This window comes from Falco naumanni, chromosome 6, assembly GCF_017639655.2.
Source record: "Falco naumanni isolate bFalNau1 chromosome 6, bFalNau1.pat, whole genome shotgun sequence".
In the NCBI taxonomy this organism is placed as follows: Eukaryota; Metazoa; Chordata; class Aves; order Falconiformes; family Falconidae; genus Falco; species Falco naumanni.
Window position 1 is genome coordinate 18,355,171 of NC_054059.1, and position 20,220 is coordinate 18,375,390.

Sequence of the window (20,220 nt, forward strand, 5' to 3'; positions counted from 1 at the left end):
TCAAGGCTCACCAGTCTTTTCAAACTGTTGCCCTGTTATCCATGTCCTTTTGTTCTTCTTTTTGGGGGCCTTTGTGATTTCAGTAGAAAAACTGCGTTTTCTATGCTTTGGCCCAACTCGATGTCCTTAGACACTTTCAATTGAATGGAAACTGTAGCTAATGACATTCTGTTCTCCATAGTCTGAAAGGGTTGTTAAGATGTATCTCTTTCCCTCTCTATTATATTTTATCCTCATTGATAATATATGGTTAATTCTACATTTGCAAAGTAATTCCATGATTTGAGCAATCTGCTTGTAACTTAACACAAAGAAAGGTTCTTCTGTCAAGTTGCTATGATAAGCTATTATTAAAAAGTGGAGAGGATTATTTTTTATGGATAGCTGAAAGGCACCAGCAGAATAACTACCAATGATGGTGCATTATCATTACAAGAATAATTCATTAGAAAGGCAGTAGGATAAAAATAGGATTGTTATCTTTCAGTGAAATGAAAAGCATCCCATTTCAGAAAACTAACGTATTTTTAAAACTAACGCATTTTTAACGTAAAATTATTTTCATTTAATGCTCAATATAAATTAAAAAAATTAATAATAATTTTGGAGTGTTTGCACTTCATTTCTGAAGCCACACACAAAAAGAACTAAATCTATGAGCAAGTACTTGCCTTTGTTATAACCCTTTCTACTTCTCCAAACATGCAAGCAAAGGCTCACAGCATAACCTAAAGATCAATAGATTTCATTTTGGACAAATACACTTCATCAGAGTAGAGTCTTGCAAACATGTGGGAGTTTTTTTTCTTTTGTATAACGGGTGCTTCAGCTCAGACATATCTGTGGGCTGCAACTCCTTCAGTGCAGCACTGAACAACAGGCATTCTTTAAAATAGTTCCAAGGCTACTACAGACACAGTAGTTTGAAAGCAACACTTTCCTGTCAGGAATCAAAAAGTGACCAACGCAGATCTGTAAATTTTGAGATTGCATTCCCCGATGAAATGCTCTCCCAACTCTCTAATTAATAAACTACATCATTTTCATTTCCTAGATTGATGAAAAGAATCTTTGCTGCAGATCTAACCTTGAAGTGACGAAGGCGTGGATAATTAGTTCTGCAGCCAAAATGAGTGGACACAAATTGTACTTGGAGTGTATGCTGTGAAAGAAAAGTCACATAAATACTGCAGCATCCAGCAGCAGACGAGGATACAAAATTGTTCACAGATGAAGAAAGAACACTAGAAGTAAAGAGCAGATGTGTCCTCTCCAATGAAACAGCAAGGACAATAGTCATAGCTTAACAGAGGCTTCCTCTAACTTACAGACCTTGAGTGCAGCTGTGTCTGCAATGAATGCCAGCTAGCTAATAGCCATCTCTGTCCCCTTGCCTTGTCCCAGAGGACTAACAGGCATGAAGGAACAAAAGAACAGGGAATGTGATAGCCAATGTCTTCTCATTAATCCCTGCGGAGGCCATTAGCAGAGGAGGAACTTCCAAAACAGCACATGGAAGAGCCCTCAGCAGTTCAAGCTGCTTAAGCTAATTTATCACACTAATTAAGTACAGGTGTTCAATTGTATTTTATCTTAATTGTTTACAGAACTGGAATCTTCTTCTACAGAGACAGCTCTCAGAGAGAATCTGATTGGGTTTTAGTCTAACTCGAGGCTATTAAATAGGCACCTTTTAGTTATGTGTTTTGGCAAACTTGGCTTTATTTTCCTGTGTGTGAATATCGGTATTACCGATGGTCATTATATCCAGTGTCAGAGTCACAGCATGTAACTCACACGCTCTGTTAGCACTGGAGCTGTGCCAAGGCCCACCGGAGTGGAGCCCTAACCATTCAGGTGGGTGGCTAACACCACTTGCTGTGAACAGAGACAAAAGAGAAGTAGTTACTCCCTGGCAACCCTTACGACTTCTTACAGCTGAATTCAAATACAGAACAAGGTAGATTCAAAGTTAATCTGGAAAGGCAGAATTACCCTTCTTGGAAAGAATAATTTGTAACTGATTACGTTTACAAAGTTACTTAAATGATCTTGTCCATGACAAATTTCACACTGTAGACTAACTCACTACCCCATATTGATGACATCTCTGTAAATTCTGAAATGACAAGTCGCAGGAGGTATCTGTAAAGACTAATCAAATATCAGCAATTAGCAAAAGCAATATATCAGGTAAACAGAAATTCTGTTCTTGTGTAGTTATTTCTTAAGGCTAAATACTTAAGTCTTCGTAAACCTGCAATGTCCATTGATCACAGACTTAAATAAGCATAAGTATTTAAGGGGTGGGAACATTTTTGCCCTCCGGGAAACATTAACACGGTCAAGACACAAGCCAGCCTCATTTATTTAAACTTGGTTTCAAATGTACTTTAAGGCTTAGCAATAGAAAAGAAAATAGGATTTCACAGTATCTGAAAAATGGTAGTTCTAAGAAAGCTTATATAATTAGGAACATTTTGTGATATGTTTATATAACTTGACTGCATATTGATATGTCCCAATATTTTTATTACTTTACAGCAGTACAAATTTAGTCTTTATGGTCAATGACACACTCACCTCCCCAATGCTCATCACACACTGTGAACAAGGTGGTTTTATTGGCTAATCCTGGGAACGCACTGCTGCACTCCATAACAATAGCCTGAGGAATCATTATGATGCAGGACACAATCCAGATAATTATAATGCTGTTCCTTGCTCGTTTGGCCGTGCTTTTAAACATCAAAGGGTGACAAATTGCATACCATCGATCCAAAGCAATGCAGCTGAGTGTTAGTACAGACACAGAGACTGAAACTGTCTAAAGAAAAGGAAATATTATGTAAATGTAAATGCCATTTTTTCAGAGCTTTAAAAATTATTTATTGTAAGTTTTCCCCAGAGTTCTAAAAATTATTTATATTTTCAACATAGTTAGATCTTTATCTGCAATTATTAAATAGAATTTGTTCCCAGAAAAAGTCTTCTTTTAAAATCACTTCATACAGAATTACAACCGATATCCTTATCTCCTGTAGTCCCAGTAGAAACAGAACAATTCACAGTTTAGGGTGCTACCCAAACTGAGTAGGTGTGGCAGGGTCAGATTCTGAAAGAGCAAATTTATGCAACTTAGAATTTGCACAAATTTATCTGAAAAAGTACTTTGAAAACATTAGACAACTAATTAGATCTTTTTTTTTCTTTGTAGAACAATTATATTTGTTTGTTTTCTATGTTGTATTTGGACACCAGTACCATCATTTTGCCTTTTCAGTTTTCACAGGAACAATGGAAATTTGAGGTCTCATAAAAAAACCAAAAAACCTAACAATGATTAGCTTAAGGCAGATTAAGTCATTTTACCTTCTATTCAGTATAGGAAATAGCCTATCACTTTGGTTCTACTCTTTCATTCTGTATACTAGGTGATCATTTCAGTTACTCTTCAGATTTTCTTCTACCAGAACAGAGGCTTTGAAAAAAAATTTCTGATTTGGATTGTTTTGAGTAGGGGACATACCTGCTGCAGAACTGTTGCCTTTGACAATGTGGCTCTTCAGCCCTACAGGTATCTACTGGAAATATAAACTGTGCTGAAGGCACAGAGCTGATCACCTGCATACATTCAGAGTTCTGCTTAATTCGTTTGATTTATAATGACTGAAAGGCCAAGCAGTTGTCATTCTAGTATGCCCAGCCAGTTCATCCAACCAGGTGTTCTTGGAAAAGGTATTTCTCAATCATTCTGATGCAAATGTTCTCATAATTAAGTCCACTGGTAAATGAGTGGTGGCAATTATTGCTTAAGGCAGGCAATCTGATTGGTTCCCAGTGAACCTGGGTACTTTGATTATTACTAAAGAACACACAGTATGTCACTAAACACATACGAAAGCCCAGACTCTCTTCAGAAGCTTGGATTCTCTGTCCTGGACACTTGTGTGGCTGCTTAGGCTCACATGCACCTAGAGAATAAATGACTGCAACTCTATTTACAGACATTTTTATTGCTTTAAGTCCCTTCTGAATTATTAAGAAAGATCACAAAAAGTGAAGAGCATCAGACAAATGTTCCAGAAAGTGTATTGCCCAAGTCTAACAAGCACATGGATCAAGAACAATGTTTATTAAGCGTAAACATTTTCACAAGTGGAATAGTCCTTTAATCCTCAGCATGTACCCTGAAATATCTATTTCAGTAGCTGGGATAGACTTCTGTAAGATTAGCACTATTAGGAAGATACTATTGTTCTTTCTCTTTTTCATAACATGGGTAATGTGTACACAAACACAGTAAAATAATACCTGTAAGTAGGGAATCACTTTGCAGAGGGGCTGCCCAAAGAACCATGTTTCTGTGATGTCCACTACTAAAGTTGCTGGAAGACAAGTAATTGTGACCAGAATGTCAGCCAGAGAAAGATTCACTATGAAATAGTTGGTAACTGTCCGCATGTGATGATTCTTCCACACTGCAATGCAAACTGAATTTGGAAAGACAAGTTACTGAAATGGAAATGACTTAGGAAATGCTTCAACAGGAAAACACACAGCTTTGCAGAATTAAGGAAATGCTCATGTCCTTTGTTCAGCACAGAATATTTGAATACGTAGTTCAGTGTATGAACCACGTGTTTTCTTTTAGAGTGGGAACAAGAGGGTACGTGTAGAGAGAATCTTAGTACACAAAGAATAGTTCTCCATCGACCATAGCATGGGAAATAATCTGATATGTAAAGCAGCTTACTCTCCTGATAGTTTACCTTCACTAACTATTCACATAACTTTCTTCATGTCTAGTTTAATCCATTGGCTCTAGTCTATGGCAATACACATCTACATTTGTAAAAGGTTACCTTTTTCATATGATAGCATCATGCTTATTTCAAATTGCTACCACACATGTTCTTGTAAACCGTACCAAGACAACAAAATTTTATAAAATATTTTGCTGTGCATAAAGTATCTATTGCATCTGCAGAGATTCTGTAACAGTTGTCTGGGTAACTGTGGTTTGAAGTAAGTAAACAAAAGTAATTTTTGCAGTATTAAGTGCTACGCGTTTTAAAGGTAGTATATTTTTAATGGTGATTACTGTGATCAAAAGCAGCATTTAGCAGACGCTTTACAAGATCAGCCTTTAAAGTTTGTTTTGTATCTTTTCATTTCCCTCTTTCAATTTGAAAGGCTTTTAGAAATGAGGCAAATCAGTCCTTTAAGATGGTTGCACTAAATTTATAAGCTAATACATTAAAAATGCCAAAATTGAGTCTGAGAAACTAGCCTAAAAATAAGGGGTTTACTAACTTTGGAAGTAAAACCCTGAAAGATTGTAGCAATAAATAGCTTTTGAATGTTTTAGATTCAGCCACCAAAAGCTCTTTAAAAACTGATGCACAAAATTTTCCAGAAACACCACCATACTTTTTGTAAGAAAACAGAACAAATCACTGTACATCAGAGGTTCTTCTCCTGTAAACAATAACTCATCCATCATGCAAATCTGGATGAGGAATCAAAGTCTCCTTAATCTGTCAGGATATAGCACTATACTTAATTTAGATACATTAAACAGATCACAGAATGCTGAAGAATAGAGTTAGAAAGGTCCTCAAGAGGTTGTCCAAATCTAAAATGGAATCAGCTAGAGTTAAGCCATTCTGTTATTAAACTAGTGAAAGCAGCTGGAAAAAAAACACACAGACTTTAAGGCACATAAGCTCTTGAGATCAGATGCTTCTTTAGATCGTAAGAAGGATGGTGTGCTGAAAGCTTGTGCCCATCTTCCAGCTGCATCAGTCGATCTAATAAAATATATTACTTCATTCCACAATTCTTGTCTCGTTTAAGTCTTTAGACCAACACAACCGCAGAAAGACTACCACTAAGCCATCACTGGCAAGTTTACATTCTAAAATCTGTTACATTTGAAGATATCATGCCTCTCTGAAATGTGCTGCAGTTTAACTCTCTTCCCTGTTAAAAAAAGAAAAATCTTCTAATGTCTAATCTACTTCTCTTTTGCTGCTATTTATATCACTTTGTTTTTCCTGCACACACACAGGAATGAAGAGGTTTTTTCCGTGCAGCAATGTTTCACATATGTAAAGATTGGTGTTACACCTTTCCTCAGTTTTCTTTTCAGACTGTACAACTTCAGAACTCTTTTATCTTTTACTCCCAGTCATTTTTAGAACCTCTGCAACCATCCCTCTTGCTGTTCTCAGGACACTCTTCAGGCTGGATTGCGTCTTTGTGGTCAGAATGCTGTGACCAAAATCAGCGGGATACTCATACAAGACCTTACTAGAGCTTTAGCATAAGCTGAAATTATAGCACTTCTTCATGAGGGCTATGTTTAGACATTTAGGGGTAATCTAGGCCAGGACATAGTTAAGAAAGAGGGAAAGGCTAGGTGGCCTTCAGTTCCTCTAAGAGGAGGTGATTTTATCAACTACCTTTTTAGGATATAGGCTGCCAAGTTTCATCTATAACCCCTGCTGTGCCACAACAGATGCTCTTCATAACTTTTAATGTGTTGCAGATATGGTTCCAGATTCTATACCTCATATAAATTTAATATTTGTTATATATCTATCATGCTTTTCTAAATGCAAGTTAAAACCCCTCTGCAAAACTCTTTGCTGTTCCTGTACTGGTTTTGGAGGAAATCTCCCATAGTATCCATTTCTTCTATTGTTTTCTTCCTGAATATAGAATTTCAAGTTCTCTTAGCTGTGGCTACGGATATCTGAAAGGCAAGGCTTATAAATTAAAAGCTTAAAGGAAACATCATATTAATTGTATTTTCTTCCCATTTGGATGATTTAAGTTACCTAATAAGGTAATTATTTCTATAGAATTGCATGATAATTACAACACAACTATCCAGAGCTTTATTACTCTCACTTGGTGCATGGGATTACTACAGTTAAAACTCTGACAACGCAGAGGCAGCACTTAACAGGGAAAATAACACACTGGCGCCCCTCTGGAGTGTTGCTCACAGTTGGAAATGCAACGCTGGGGAAAAAACCTGTAAACACCGTTTTGCTTTCAATAATTGTAATACTTGACACTAAAAATTTGAAGATTTTGCCATTTACTTATGGTTTGTTCTTTGTCTTGAGTGCAATTCATATTCAAAGTATGGTCCTGTCTTATACTTAGGCTAAAGCTGATATTAAGAGGGAATGTTTTTCTGTACTTTTATCAATAGGCAAAGTTAAATAAAATGTTGTTTTAAAAGTTCAGGGTTTAGCTACTTTGTTGTCATGCTATGGTTTCAACAGTCCCACATTCTACACGATTTGGACAACTGCATTGTTTTCAGCCAAGGATATCAGTGCCTAAAGGTGCAAGGTTTAAGTAGATATGTATGCTCTTTGACAAGGACTATTCTTATTCCTGTGCTGACCTGTCTGGGGAAACATAAATATTATTTCTGGTAAAACAAATCCATTAAGTTAACAAATGTGAGGTCAATCTCATTGGCAGCAAACTGTATCAGAAATGAATTCATGGCATTTTGCATGTTGTGTTCAAAGCTTTCTATAAGTATGAGCAAATGAAACCTCATGATACCCCAGAGAGCTAAGAAAGTATTATCATTTCCATCTTTGACGCAAAGAAAGTGAAGTGCAGAACAGAAGTTGCTAAAGGCCACACAGTAAATCAGACACAGAATAAGAAACTTGGACTCCTAATTCCCAGCTCTACACTAAGGCTTCCAGATCACACTGGCTTAACACAGATGGAATTTAGATGAACTCTGGTACCTCTATTCCTTAGAGAAATGTAAAAGACTATGCCCCTTGCTACTCAGGGAGTAACAATATGCAGGAAAACCAAGGTACAGAAAGCAGCTTTAAATTCCTTTGAATTCTAATCTATGAGGCAAGAGGCACCTGAAAGGTGGAAAAAATAATAATTTACAAGCATAGATAGGCAAGATAATTTGTTACTTTAGATTTCTCTGTTTATACTTATGTGTTTTGCCTTTTCACCTCATCTGTTCTTTGCAGCATAGCCCATTTTCCCTTCTTTGTAAGGCACACAGCACAAGGGCATCTTAATTAGCACATACTATCATAATCAAGTATCCCAGAAACTTATTCCATAAATGTATAAAAAGAACGAGTTTGTGTAAAAAAGCTTTTCAAGCAAAAGTATTTTGAAAAGCAGTCAGCTTTCTCCCCTGCTCATTGCCCTCTGCTGGGTGCAGTGGTGTTTTCAGTCTGCACAAGCATTGGTAATGTTTTCTTCCAGTGCAACGCTAAACTGAGCTGTGAGAATTTGCTTCAAGTTATTTGAATAGGGCAGAATGGTATAAATGACAGGAAGTTAGTTCAATGTATTCTTTTCAGACTCGATTTATTTCTGATTTTACTACAGTACAAGGCTATTCAGTAGTCTTAGACAATAGCCTAATTGATATACCAGTGATCTAGCAGATCGAGAAAGACGCTCTAGCCTGTGTTCAAAAATTGTCTTATAGGCATGCAAAATAGTTTGACTATGCCACTGAATATATTATAACTAGTTAAGTCTCACAACACAAGAATTTTGTATACTTTCCACTCTTTCTCCTTGCGAATACATTTTCACCTCCGGCAGTTCTATAGAGAAGTGGAGGCACTCAACTCCCGTATAAACCCTAAAGAAACATCCTAGAGAAAGGAAGCTACATGGAGTGGGAAATGCCATCTACCTACCCACAGCAAAAGAGCAGAGCTGTGGCTTTCCACTCAGCTTGGAAAAGAGAAGAAAGAATGAGAAAGGTAGTAAAGATTCCTAACCAGGAGTGTGTTTTACCAAAAAATCATAAAATAGATAATGCCAGCATCAGCCTTCCTAAAAAACCTGCGAGACAACACAGAGTTAACAGGATACCAGTTTAGTAAGGGCACAATGTAGTGCACCAAACTGGGTTCTTCAGACCTCCATCGAAAATCTATGAAATAGCAAAAATAACTCTGAATAAAACCTGTTTAACATTATATGCAAATCTTTAATGCAAATTTTGATGTTCCCAGCTATAAATGAGAATGAGGAAGAAAGTGGAGAAAATGGTATTAACAAAGGCATTGAAGAAAAGAGAATCGAAATTAAACAAACAAACAAACAAAAAACAAAAAAAAAAAAACCAAAAAACAAAAAAAAAAAACAAAAACAAACAAACAAAAAAAAAAAAAGGTGGGACAGAAATGTAACTCAAGATGTGCTCTTACTGTGCAGTTTTCCTGGCTGCCAGAACTCTACTGGAACCCAATTACCTGCCCAGTGTATTTTATTATTTTCCCTATTTTTGCTTTTATTTTACAAAACCACTCAAAGTTACAGTTAATAATTGCAAATGAAAACATGCAGGCCCGCTTTCACAAAGAGCAGCTATTTTTCTAACGGTTATTGAGTAATCCGGCTCTCACAACTCCTTCATCTCACCCCTGGTGCTTGCATTTTCTTCCGCCAGAATCGAGAAGAGCTTCAAGCAAAACGATAGTTGTTCCAAGCTCTGCCACACAGCGTCAGTGGAGGCTCGGAAACCAGCTTGAATTGCCAGGCTGACTGCTCTGGAAAACTCCCGGAGACTTTCCCCAAGCCCGGACAGGTCTGCGATTATCAAGCCTGTTTCAGAACCCATCCTCCAAAAGTTCACCATCTCCCACCCCCAAAAAAGTCCCCCAGGCAACCCTCAGCAAGGAATAAACGTAACAAACCCAAATCAAAGATAACATTTAAGACAGGTGCTACTAAAGGCTATCAAGAAAGCTTCATATACCTCATTATATTCCTAAAGACAAAACCCCCCTTCTTATATATGACAATATAGCAAGTTTGGTGCTTTTCATGTACAAATATAATCCCCGTTGGTTTAGTGTCCTGAGGCATTTTAATTAGAGGCTGTAATGGCATTTATTCAATTAGCATAGCTCATTGTATCTCAAGCTGAATGGGAAAACAATACAAAGGCTCCAGCTGGTATAAAATGCAGCTGGCTGCCTCCTGGAAGATTTATGCTGTCTTGAGCATATTAAACATTGTGCTGCAGTCCTTCTGCTGGTGGGCTGCTGGTTCAGCTGGCAATTTGTTTTCTATATGTCAACCTTAAATCATTTCCCTAACACTCCAGAAGTCTTGTCAATCTCGTATTCAATGGGTTATCTTCTAGTGTAACTTCTTGGCCAAAATTGAAACATCATTTCCATAACCAGCAATACCTGAGATTTATTTATATAAATGAATGACTCTACCTCTTATCGCATTTCTGGTGAACAATAAATCCCAGGTGGATGTAAACAAAGAATTATCATTTTTCATACTAAACTTCAATGATTTTATTTTGCTTTGGTATCACACTCGATGGACTAAAATATCATAATATGGCCAACCAGCAGTCATTTGGAAGAGATGTAGTGACTATAAGCACTGGTCATCAACATTTCCAAATGCATGAGGCAGAAAGGTTCTAAAGAGCTCTCTACTCCTTTGCAATATCTTACAATCAGTGATAAAAAGATGTATTAAACAGATTTGAGTTACAGATTACTTATTCTCTACCTCCTACCCCCACAAAAAAAATTGTTTCCACCTGGCAATTAATTGGTTCTCCATATGACATTTTCCCCCCTTGTTCTTTTCTGGTGATGACATTACCTACTGCAAATGAAGGTCTGGGTGGTGGGGTGGTGAGATACACAACCCTGTTGAAAGAAAGGCTGAGTAGATAGGCTACCAAATGGGATCCTGGAGAGCTAGACTCCCTGCGGAAAGACTGAATCAATGCATACTGTTGGAAGGAAAAATGCTGTCATTGAAACTACTTTCATTATGAACGATTCCCAATCGAGGATTCTTCTGCTTTAACTTAGGAGTTTAAAAATTCAGTGCCTAAGAGTAAGCTTATTTGTTTTAGGAAGGCTTTCCATAAGTCTTTCAATAACTTTATCGATGATCTTGATTAAGGCATGAGAAGCACTTTAACTAAATTGCAGTGGAAATTTAATTAGGGTTTTTTGAATCCAGCAGCGACAACAAAAGGTCTAAAACAAAGTGATACCTTCTGTCAATAGGAAGATGGTATCTACTTCCTAGGCTGTCCATCTCTTACTATTAAGCTGTAGACCTACCTGTTACTTCATTTTTTACAAACTAATCTTATCTGAAAAAAAAAATGGAGTTCAACGTAAGACCAGGTTTATGTTGAAAAAGTAATAGAAAGTATGACAGAAAGAAAAGACACTTTTAATACAATGCTTATTATAAAGAAAATACTGAAAAAAAATCCTGCAGCTGGTAAGAATGCCCAGCAGATAAGAATTGTCCTTGAACAGTGATGCAACAGCTGCAAAGATGGACAATATTCTGCACTGCATACACAAACAAATTACATAGCCTGCCAGTGAGGTGATAAGCTCCTCATCAACAGGACACAGTAGGCATGTCAACAGATTTGAAGAAAATCACAGAAGCATGACAAAAGGAGCAGGTAGTTAGGTCATGCTCCCTATGTAGCACACATAAAAAAGTATGTATGTGTAGGTTCACTTTTTTCTAGTAAAACTCTAGGAAAATACTGAAACTGTAAGAAATATAGCTGAATGATATTGAGCATATGAAATCTTAAAGTATTTTGTTGAATATCCAGATTCATTGAAATGTCCTAATGGAGAACTGTCTCTCATAAATGACAATGAGAGTCTACATAAAAAAAAACCCAGATAGCAACTAGTTTGCTTTCAGCAATGTATTTTCTGTTATGTTTTCTAGCTACCAAGTGCTGTATTGTACTCAGGCTTTTAAAAGGACATATGAGATGGGGGTTGGGGGTTATTCATGTTCTCCAGCCCACTTCTACATTTTATGTACTGCCTTATTATTATGGCACTAGAGAAGAATACAAGAACTAAATTCTGCTTGCTGGAAGCTTATTTCTACAAATCACAACGGGAGTAATAGCACAACCATCCAATTGGCCTAAGATTAATCTTATAACTCTGTCACATGATGTAATCTTAGGCAATTAACAATCTAACGGCAATAGGAGTTACTACCAGATGATCAGCTATGCTTTAAAAACAGACTGCCCAAAATGCCTGGTGTGGTCAGCTCTGGAGGAAGTAAAAGGTAGCATCACACAGTTTTCTTGAGGTAACTGTACTGACTAACACAAACTGATTTGTTTTAAATTGTCCCACCACAGACACACACACAAATCATTACAGGTATTAACTGGCAAGCCCGGTTATCTCTGCAGAGCTGGCCATACTGAATGACCAGGTATTTCATAATCATGTTCAATATCCTTATTTTTTCTATAAAAAACCCTACAAAATCCTTACACACACATCATGTTAGAGATGGAAGGACCATAAATACAGATGTCACACCGCACATGACACTACAATAAAGATTTCACACTTCACTAGGACTCCATTTAAACCTGTGTGACTCATTAAAATCAAAGTGTGTTTCACAGCTGAAATGCTGTGCAACTTTGAAACAATATGCTTCAAAAAGCATCTGTCAGTCAGTGTAAAATGAAGGTACATTAGGAAAAATCTTTCCATGTCCATGTCTGTTTCTAATGTAGATGTAAGAATGCCTTTTCTTTAGGCTATACAAAGAAAATACAATTTACTATGCTAGTGAGATGCTATAGCAAATATCTTGCATAGCATACAACTTCTGAATCCATATAATGAATCTACATTGCCAATATAAAATTCCCCAAATTTGGCTAAAATCCTTGCAGTCTTACTGTGCTGAGAATCAGGAGACAGAGCACAGTTCTGTTAGGGCTGAGTGCGCCCCCAGGCTCTGCAGCTTCTGTCCCCTGCCCAGGGTCTAGCTGCTGGCACTGGAGGCCAGCTCTGGTATGGGGCAGCATGTAAGCTGGAATCAGGCTGCTGGGAATAGAGCTTTTGGAGAAAGATGAGAGACACCTCTTTTTGGGGTCACCTCTGCCTGGGAGCTGCATTTAAGCTCAGGCTCTCACACTTAGCTCAAGCAAAGGCCAAGCTGCAAGTATGCATATGCCTTGCTGATACTGATTGTAATCCTCACTCACTGACTTGATTTTCTGACTTAATCTCAGACCTGCTTCACCACTATGGACTTGTCTGGCAATTGCTGGGAGGTGACTGAACCCTGGTAAACATCACCAGACCTACCATGCTCTCAGGGACTGTGGGACTGTGTTGGTGAGTACAATGCCTTGTCAATCTTGCTGCTGCCCTCAGCTCCTGGCTCTCCTTCCCCTGGGGAACAGTCCATTCTAGCTCTTCTCTGACAAATTCCACTTGTGAGACGTATAGTAAGCAAATCAGCTGCTAATGTCAAAAAGAAAAAAAAAAAAAAAAAAAGGTTTCACTTAACATGCAACACAGATAACAAACAACACTTTAGAAACAAAGAAGCATTCTAAAACCTTCCAATTTTTGGAAAGATAGTGAATTAAAGCACGAAGTGACAACAGCTTTCATTTTATTTGGTAATACCCCAAAGACTGTCTGAAGAGTACTTCGCTGACCTAAGGGAAAGAAGTGTTAGTCTCTGCTCAGCTATTGGCAGACAGGGCTTTATTGTTTTTAGTGGTCTTGGAGTTGTGCAGCTGCTGAATAGCTCTGCTGAGTTACTTTCCTTCTTCCATAGATAGATGATTCTTTCCAAATATATCCTGCCACCATCAAGGATGCACCTGTTTTGGGTCTAAATAGCAGAGCTGGTCTTCAGAACTATCAGTCTAACAGCTTTGATAATGTATAAAATTAAATGGGATAACTTCTTTAAAAGTTTCACGTTTAGGAGTACATCTTGAAAGTAAAATGAAACAAAACCAAAACCAGCAACAGTAAAGTTTGCTATTTGCTCCTAGATAATATATCAAATACATACTGGTGTGCTTTCCCTTGCCCCCCACCCCCACCCCATAACATTCTGCATTGCAGGGGAATTCTGACTAACTGATGACAGTACTTCTGCAGGAGCTGCCTAATAGTCAGCCTTTAAGTCAAAGTTTATGATAGATCAGATGAGAGATATTTTATCAGCAGTGCTATCGACAGAAGAAAGGAAGAAAACTGGATGGCAGAGGAGTCCTAAATTCTTAGTTTCCAAAATGCACATGTAGCATCAGAAGTAGGAAAAATAACACAATCACAACTAGTAAACAAGAGTATGAGACTCCATATGGAAAGGAATATATTTTTCTCTTTCAATACTTTTTAATGGGTTTTGACCCCTCAGACCAAGCACTTTTCCACTTGTTCAGATTCCAGTCCTCCTCCTTTACCATCAAATGAGCTCACAGCAGAACTATTATCCTTTGGAATGATGTTAGAATACAAGTAGCCAAACTGCTGATTATTTTACTCTGACTGAAAAAAATACTATCCAAGGATGTTCTTTTTTGTTCAACTATAAGGGCAGCCTCCAGGCAGATGCAACTGTCCTTTCTTTTAGAAGAACTCAAATGGAAGTCAACAGAATTTGTATTAGCATTCATGACATCAAACTTCTCTTGCAGCTCACCTTCCGTCTTGGGCATTGCCCTTTTTCAGATTTGGGTTCAACAGGACCACACGATTTACACTGGGCAGAATTGCTTTTTGACATAAGGAATGGTAAAGGAAAGTAGAGCTGTCCCCTCTCTGGACTCTCTGGTCAGAAAGCATATAAAGTGGAACTAGTTACGCATCTGGAGATAAGAATGTAGAAAGAAGAGGGCATAATTTCAAATCAGCTTCAGTTTTAATGCTTTTCTACTTTCTATGTCTCTCACAAGGATGTGCGTGACTCTTGCCAGTAATCTCCATATTATGGAAACACTAATGTACTTCAGTTGATACTTGATTTCTTATATAAATCGAGCTCATACATTCTATATCTTAGGTAGATGAAATTCATAAATATTGTATAATTTCCTATGTGGTATCTTTTTTAAAAATGATAAAGCCACTCTTGTTATTATTCATCCAACAGATAATGGTGGTTCTCATGCTGATATTACAAAATTAAAGCCCTTTCAGTGCCAGATTCCCCAAGTAATCTGGATATAAATGTGATTCAATGAAACATGCCTCATCTATGGCAATCAGATAGGATTCATGATGATGATGGCATGATTTAAGAGAATACATGACTCCTCATCCGCTTCTACCAACACATGCATCTACGGCTAGACCTCAGTATTCACCAGACACCTTTAAAATGATAATAAAGCAGCATTTGAGACAGTTGCCTATTGATAGGCATTCACCAGAACTCTGGTGTTAGAACTATACACAAACCTTTTATTTTCCAGCCCTAAAAAAATGAAACTACAATAAGTAAAAATCAAATGATTCTGTTGAGCTCTATGAGTCAGGCTATGAACTCTTTGAGGAAAGGACCAAAGTTAGGTTTTGTACAGATCTCAGCATGACGAGCAGTTACTATAAAATAGATAATAAATAGTAGAGCTATCCTGAAAGGAGTAACTCTGTATCAATTAAATTTGGTTTCATTCTGAGTTGGAAAAAAAAGCAAGTGTCACCAAGTTGCATGAGTAAAGAAAGTTTCTAAAATATCTCACTGATGTCCTGCATGATTTCTTAGCCTTGGAAGCCAGCAGTGCTGAGGACTTTCAAGCTGGGTGCTGGCAGGTTGCGTGTTCTAAGTATCTCAGCTCCTGCCAGCTCTGGGGAGGGATGCCAAGAGGCCCAGGAGCCCAGCTGGTGGGACAGCAGAAGCCTGCTTGTTCTGCCTTCAGTCTTTGATCCAACCAAATGATCTCTGCTGTACATTTTGATTTTGATGAGCACATTTCCTGAAGGAAACCATTTCATTAGGAAAGTTCTGACCCATGCAAATGAATAACTTAAATGAGGACTATTCCCATTCTTTACCTGTATAAATAGAGTTAAATGTATGTAGTTGTACATTACTTATTAATCCCTTGTGGTCTTCTGCCAGTTATTAATTGCTGCAACTGATTACTGTGGAATGAAGAAGTCAGTAACCAGATACCTCTGTACATCCTAAAAATATCTTTCCTTCTTTATCTAGTTTTCTATTTTCAATCAATGTTCTCAATGCAAAGTTTTCAGATAAAGTCAAACACAGTCAACATACATTCTCCATTAAGAAGCCCTGTTTTGCACTAGGTGTGCAAAGTTGCAAGAGTTTCGTTGCTCTGCAGGGGTAAAGAAATCTTGTGGTGCAAAACAGAGAGTCCTTACACTCAGCACCTATTCTGCTTCTAGTGATAAATAGCAACTTGAGTGCAGAACAAAACCTGACAAAGCATACTGATGTTATCACCCAGATTTCAGATTCTCTGATTGTTCATGTAAATATGTCCTAAAAATGTCTTAAACCCTGTTTCTTCTCAGTGACTTGCACTGGCATCTCTAGTGACCAGCTAATGTGGGCACACATGAGAGTCATTGACATGGAGCACTCAAATGCAATAATGAAACTTCCATTCAAATGCAGAGGCTTGCTAATGGTTTTCATTTTGACTGGTTTGTGCAGCAGCTCGGACAGTGTGTGTCAACTCTGCTAATTAAACTGAAAGCTAAATAGCAATGCAGACCTTGTTATGTGCTACTATAAGTAGAATTCCTGCTGTGCAGCTCACTCAAGAGCCCAGTAGATGTCAATCAAATTCAAGCTTCTGATTCTACCCTTGGTTGTTAATTAACTGTCAGAATGCTTCAGTCTATTACTAATATCTGAGGGATGTGCTGTGCCTTCCACTTGTACAGATGTTATTGCTGGGACACAATGAGTCTCTTAATCCCATGTGAATGCACAAATCAAAAGAAGAGGTAGAAATATAATTTTCAGTACCATATAGGGAAGGGAAGGGTCTTTCCTGATTACTTAATTACTATTTGAATAGGACATGGAAAAAATAGAACAAAAGCATTGACTTCACATGCCACATGAGGCCAGCAGCACTCGTCAAACGTAAGCAGAGGAACACACTCCATCATTAAGGATGATACCATAAAGCACTATTACCCACTAAACTCTCTTTAGAATCACTTCTGCTCTGCTTCGAGAAGGTGCATGACTAAATCCCAGATTAACCTTGAATATGCATTTTTCAAGCAGGAGAAATCAACTTCTCAGAGACTTCAACCTGTGCACTGTTCTGTATCAGATTTTCACTTGCAGTCAAGGTTTCACAAAAATGTCTTCGGCAGGAGCATTAGACCACATCCATTTCTCTCCTTAAAATCATGTGAGCCTGCATCAGTGCAGTATGAGCTTTCCTGCATAAAGATGAGACAGTGTTCAGCTAAGGAGCACCTGTACCTGGCAGACCCCACGAACAATTTGCCCTTAAACAGAAGCATCAGTTCATCTGGGTGAGGTCCTTGTAATGCACAGACAGTTTAAAAAGCAAACTGCTTGAGCAGAAGCAGACCAATAAAAGGAAAGGCAGGTGGACAGCAAAATGCCAGCTTCCATCCCAAGCAAAAAGATAACGTACACAAATGTCAGGGAGGAACAGCTCCACATCAGCACTGATACAAGCTCTATTTGCAAGTGCACAGAGGGGAAAGCTTTTCTCGTCCTGGATTCTGGGGGGAGGGGTGGGGGAAGTGTAAACAGGGTGACAGTTCCTATAGCTGAAGATTTGACCTTGAATCTTTAAAAGCGAGAGGACAGCTTTTTTATTGAACGGGTGGAGGCAAATACAGGTAGCTCTCCTAAAACAGTCTTTGCTCAAAATCAGAGCGAAGGACAGTTTTCTTCCTAAAGTACAGCCTCTTTGCCCGAGCTCCCATTATCTTTACACCGCCTGTCAACCTGGCTGCTCAACCGAGCAAACATGCTCAGGCTTCTGAATAGCTCTAACATAATCTCTTTGGCTGAAAATTCACTGGTTTCGCCAACATGCATACTGGATGTTTACAGGCAGTTAGCACACCATTCCAGAAAAAAAAAAAAAAAAATAGTATCACCAGCCCGTTGAAAGAAAAAAAAAAAAACCTTGCAAAATTTTGCCTTTGGCTGCAGTCTTATTTGCATTTTGCCTCGGGGAGGCTGGAGAGCTTGCACATGACAGCACTGACGCGCATAAACGCTTCTGAAAAACATGAATGAAAGACCCGTATGGCGGGGCCGGGCGCGCTGCCGCGCTGCGCCGTTCATGAAAACGCCACTGATGGGAATGAATGCAAATGGCCGTGGCTCCAGCCGAGGGGGTTCTCACGGCGCAACCGGCTGCCGGCGGTCACACCGCCTTCGTGCTCATTCATAAACACACAACTGACGAGGACCAGCGCCTGCTCCGCTCACCTGGCCGCCGGCGAACGCGAAGGGCACGGCCGAGGGAGGGAGCAGGGGCCGCCGCGGGCGCGGTCCCCGTGGACACGCGTGTGCGGCCACCTCGCAGCCAGCGGCCGGGCCGGGCCGCCGCGCTCCGCTCCCCGGCGCCTCCTCCCACCGCGGGGAGGCGATCCCCGGGACGCGGGGCCGCGCTCGCCGGAGGGGCGAAGGGGAGCGGCTCCCCTCGGGAGGGAGAGAGGCAGGGCGGGCCGGGGCGGGGCGGGCTCCCGGCGGCCAGACCCCGCTCGTCGCTCCCGCACACCGCCCCCGCCTGCTGCAGTAACCGCTCCCGCACACCGCCGCCCCTGCCCTCGGCCCTCCGCCGCGCTCCCCCTCGCCGCGCGAGGGTCGCCCGCCGCCGCTCCCGCCAGGCAGCCCCACCCCCGCCCGCCGCCTCTTTCACGGATGAATGGGAGCGGGGCGGGGGCGGGCTCCCGGGCGCCGCCTCCCCTCGCTCCCTCAATGGGAGCCGGCAGGGCGCCGCCCCAGCCCCGGCCCCGGCCCCCGGCCCCGCGCCGCTCCGCGCGCCTCGCCAGCGCGGCCGTTACGCCGCCGAGGCGCGAGCTGCGCACCGCGCGCCTGCCCCGCGCCGCCGGCTGCTGCGGGGAGCGACCGCCGGTGCCCCGCGCGGGGAGGGCGCCGTCCCGCGTCCGTTACCCCGCGCCCCGCCCGCGCCCCCATCTCCGTCCCTCGGGAAGGGCCGCGCGGTCGGTGCTCCCAGCGCGGCGCCGGGCTCCACCGGGCGGGCTGGGGCTGCGAGAGCGGGCAGCAGCCCCCCGGGCGGGCTGGGAGGCGGAGGCGCCGGCGGGGCGCGTTCAGCACCCCGGCCTGGCGGACAGGGACGGGAGCCGCCGGCAGAGCCCGGCCCCCCGCCGCCGGCCGCCGCCGGTGCGCTCCGCCGGCCCCGCTCCGCCGGCCCGACCCAGCGGCGAGCGCCCGCCGCCGCAGCCCCTCGCCGGCGCAGGGGGAGCGGTACCCAACGGCCCCTCCCGCGCCCCGCGCGGTATTAACTGTCCCCCGCGGCTAGGGACACCCACCGTTCCAGCGGGAGAAGCGAAACCCACCCCCCGTTTGCAGCCGCCATCCGTGCAAACCCCACCTCGGCAAGGGGGAACGGGAAGTTTGGGGGGCGCGACTCACCCAGGACGTTCCCGATGAGCGCCACGATGAAGACGACGATGTAGCCGGCGATCAGCGCCCATTCGTACTCCTTGGGATGCAAATACTCCTTCCAGAGGTACCGCAGGAACTCTTCGTCGTCGTAGTCGGAGGAAGGGGTTAAAAGAGCCTCCCGCGTTTCGTTTAGCTCCGTCCCGGTCGTCCAGTTCCTGCACGGAGGGGAACCATCCTCGGGTTGAATCCCGGACATCGCTGGTGGTTGGTCCGGGGGCTGGGAAAAAAAACCACCCAACAGCCAGACCCTCTCAGAGCATCCGAGCTTTCTCCCGCCCGTCCATCGAGGCTTGTGGCTGCCAGCGCGAAAAGCGGGGTGTGGGGAGAAAAATGACGCGGGAACTTACGGGAGCCAATGCGGGAACAGGCTGGGGCTCCGCGTCGTCCCCAACCCGCCCTGAGCAGCCTTTTTCCCCTGGCCGGCCGGGAAAAAAGCTGGCCAGGGTGGGTTGCGTGCCTCGGATGCCGGGCTGCACCTGCCCTCGCTGGAAAAGTCACGTCCGCTTCGGATCCATACCCCCCCCCCCCCCCCCGCCCCGATCTCCAGCCCCGTGCTTCTCCCCCAGTCCTGCTCCCAGCTAGCCCACCCCTCTTCCGAATCCGGTTCCCTTCAGTTTCTCACCCTCTCTCTCACAGACACTTCTCTTTAGACCTTTCTACGTTAGATACCACATATATTAAAGGTATTTGTAGATTAAAGGCAGCAGAAGGCTC

General features: G+C 41.6%; 1 protein-coding gene across 1 annotated transcript in view; it reads right to left on the reverse strand.

The window, feature by feature from the left end:
* HCRTR2 (hypocretin receptor 2) overlaps positions 1-19,961 on the reverse strand; it is a 34,879-nt gene extending 14,918 nt beyond the window's left edge. Inside the window, exons 1-3 of the mRNA XM_040598955.1 lie at positions 19,474-19,961; positions 4,315-4,493; positions 2,584-2,827 (exon numbers count right to left, since the gene is read on the reverse strand). Of these exons, the coding sequence (XP_040454889.1) occupies positions 2,584-2,827; positions 4,315-4,493; positions 19,474-19,702 (652 nt within the window). The 5' untranslated portion in view covers positions 19,703-19,961. The remainder of the gene's footprint in view (positions 1-2,583; positions 2,828-4,314; positions 4,494-19,473) is intronic.
* Positions 19,962-20,220: the final 259 nt, after the last annotated feature.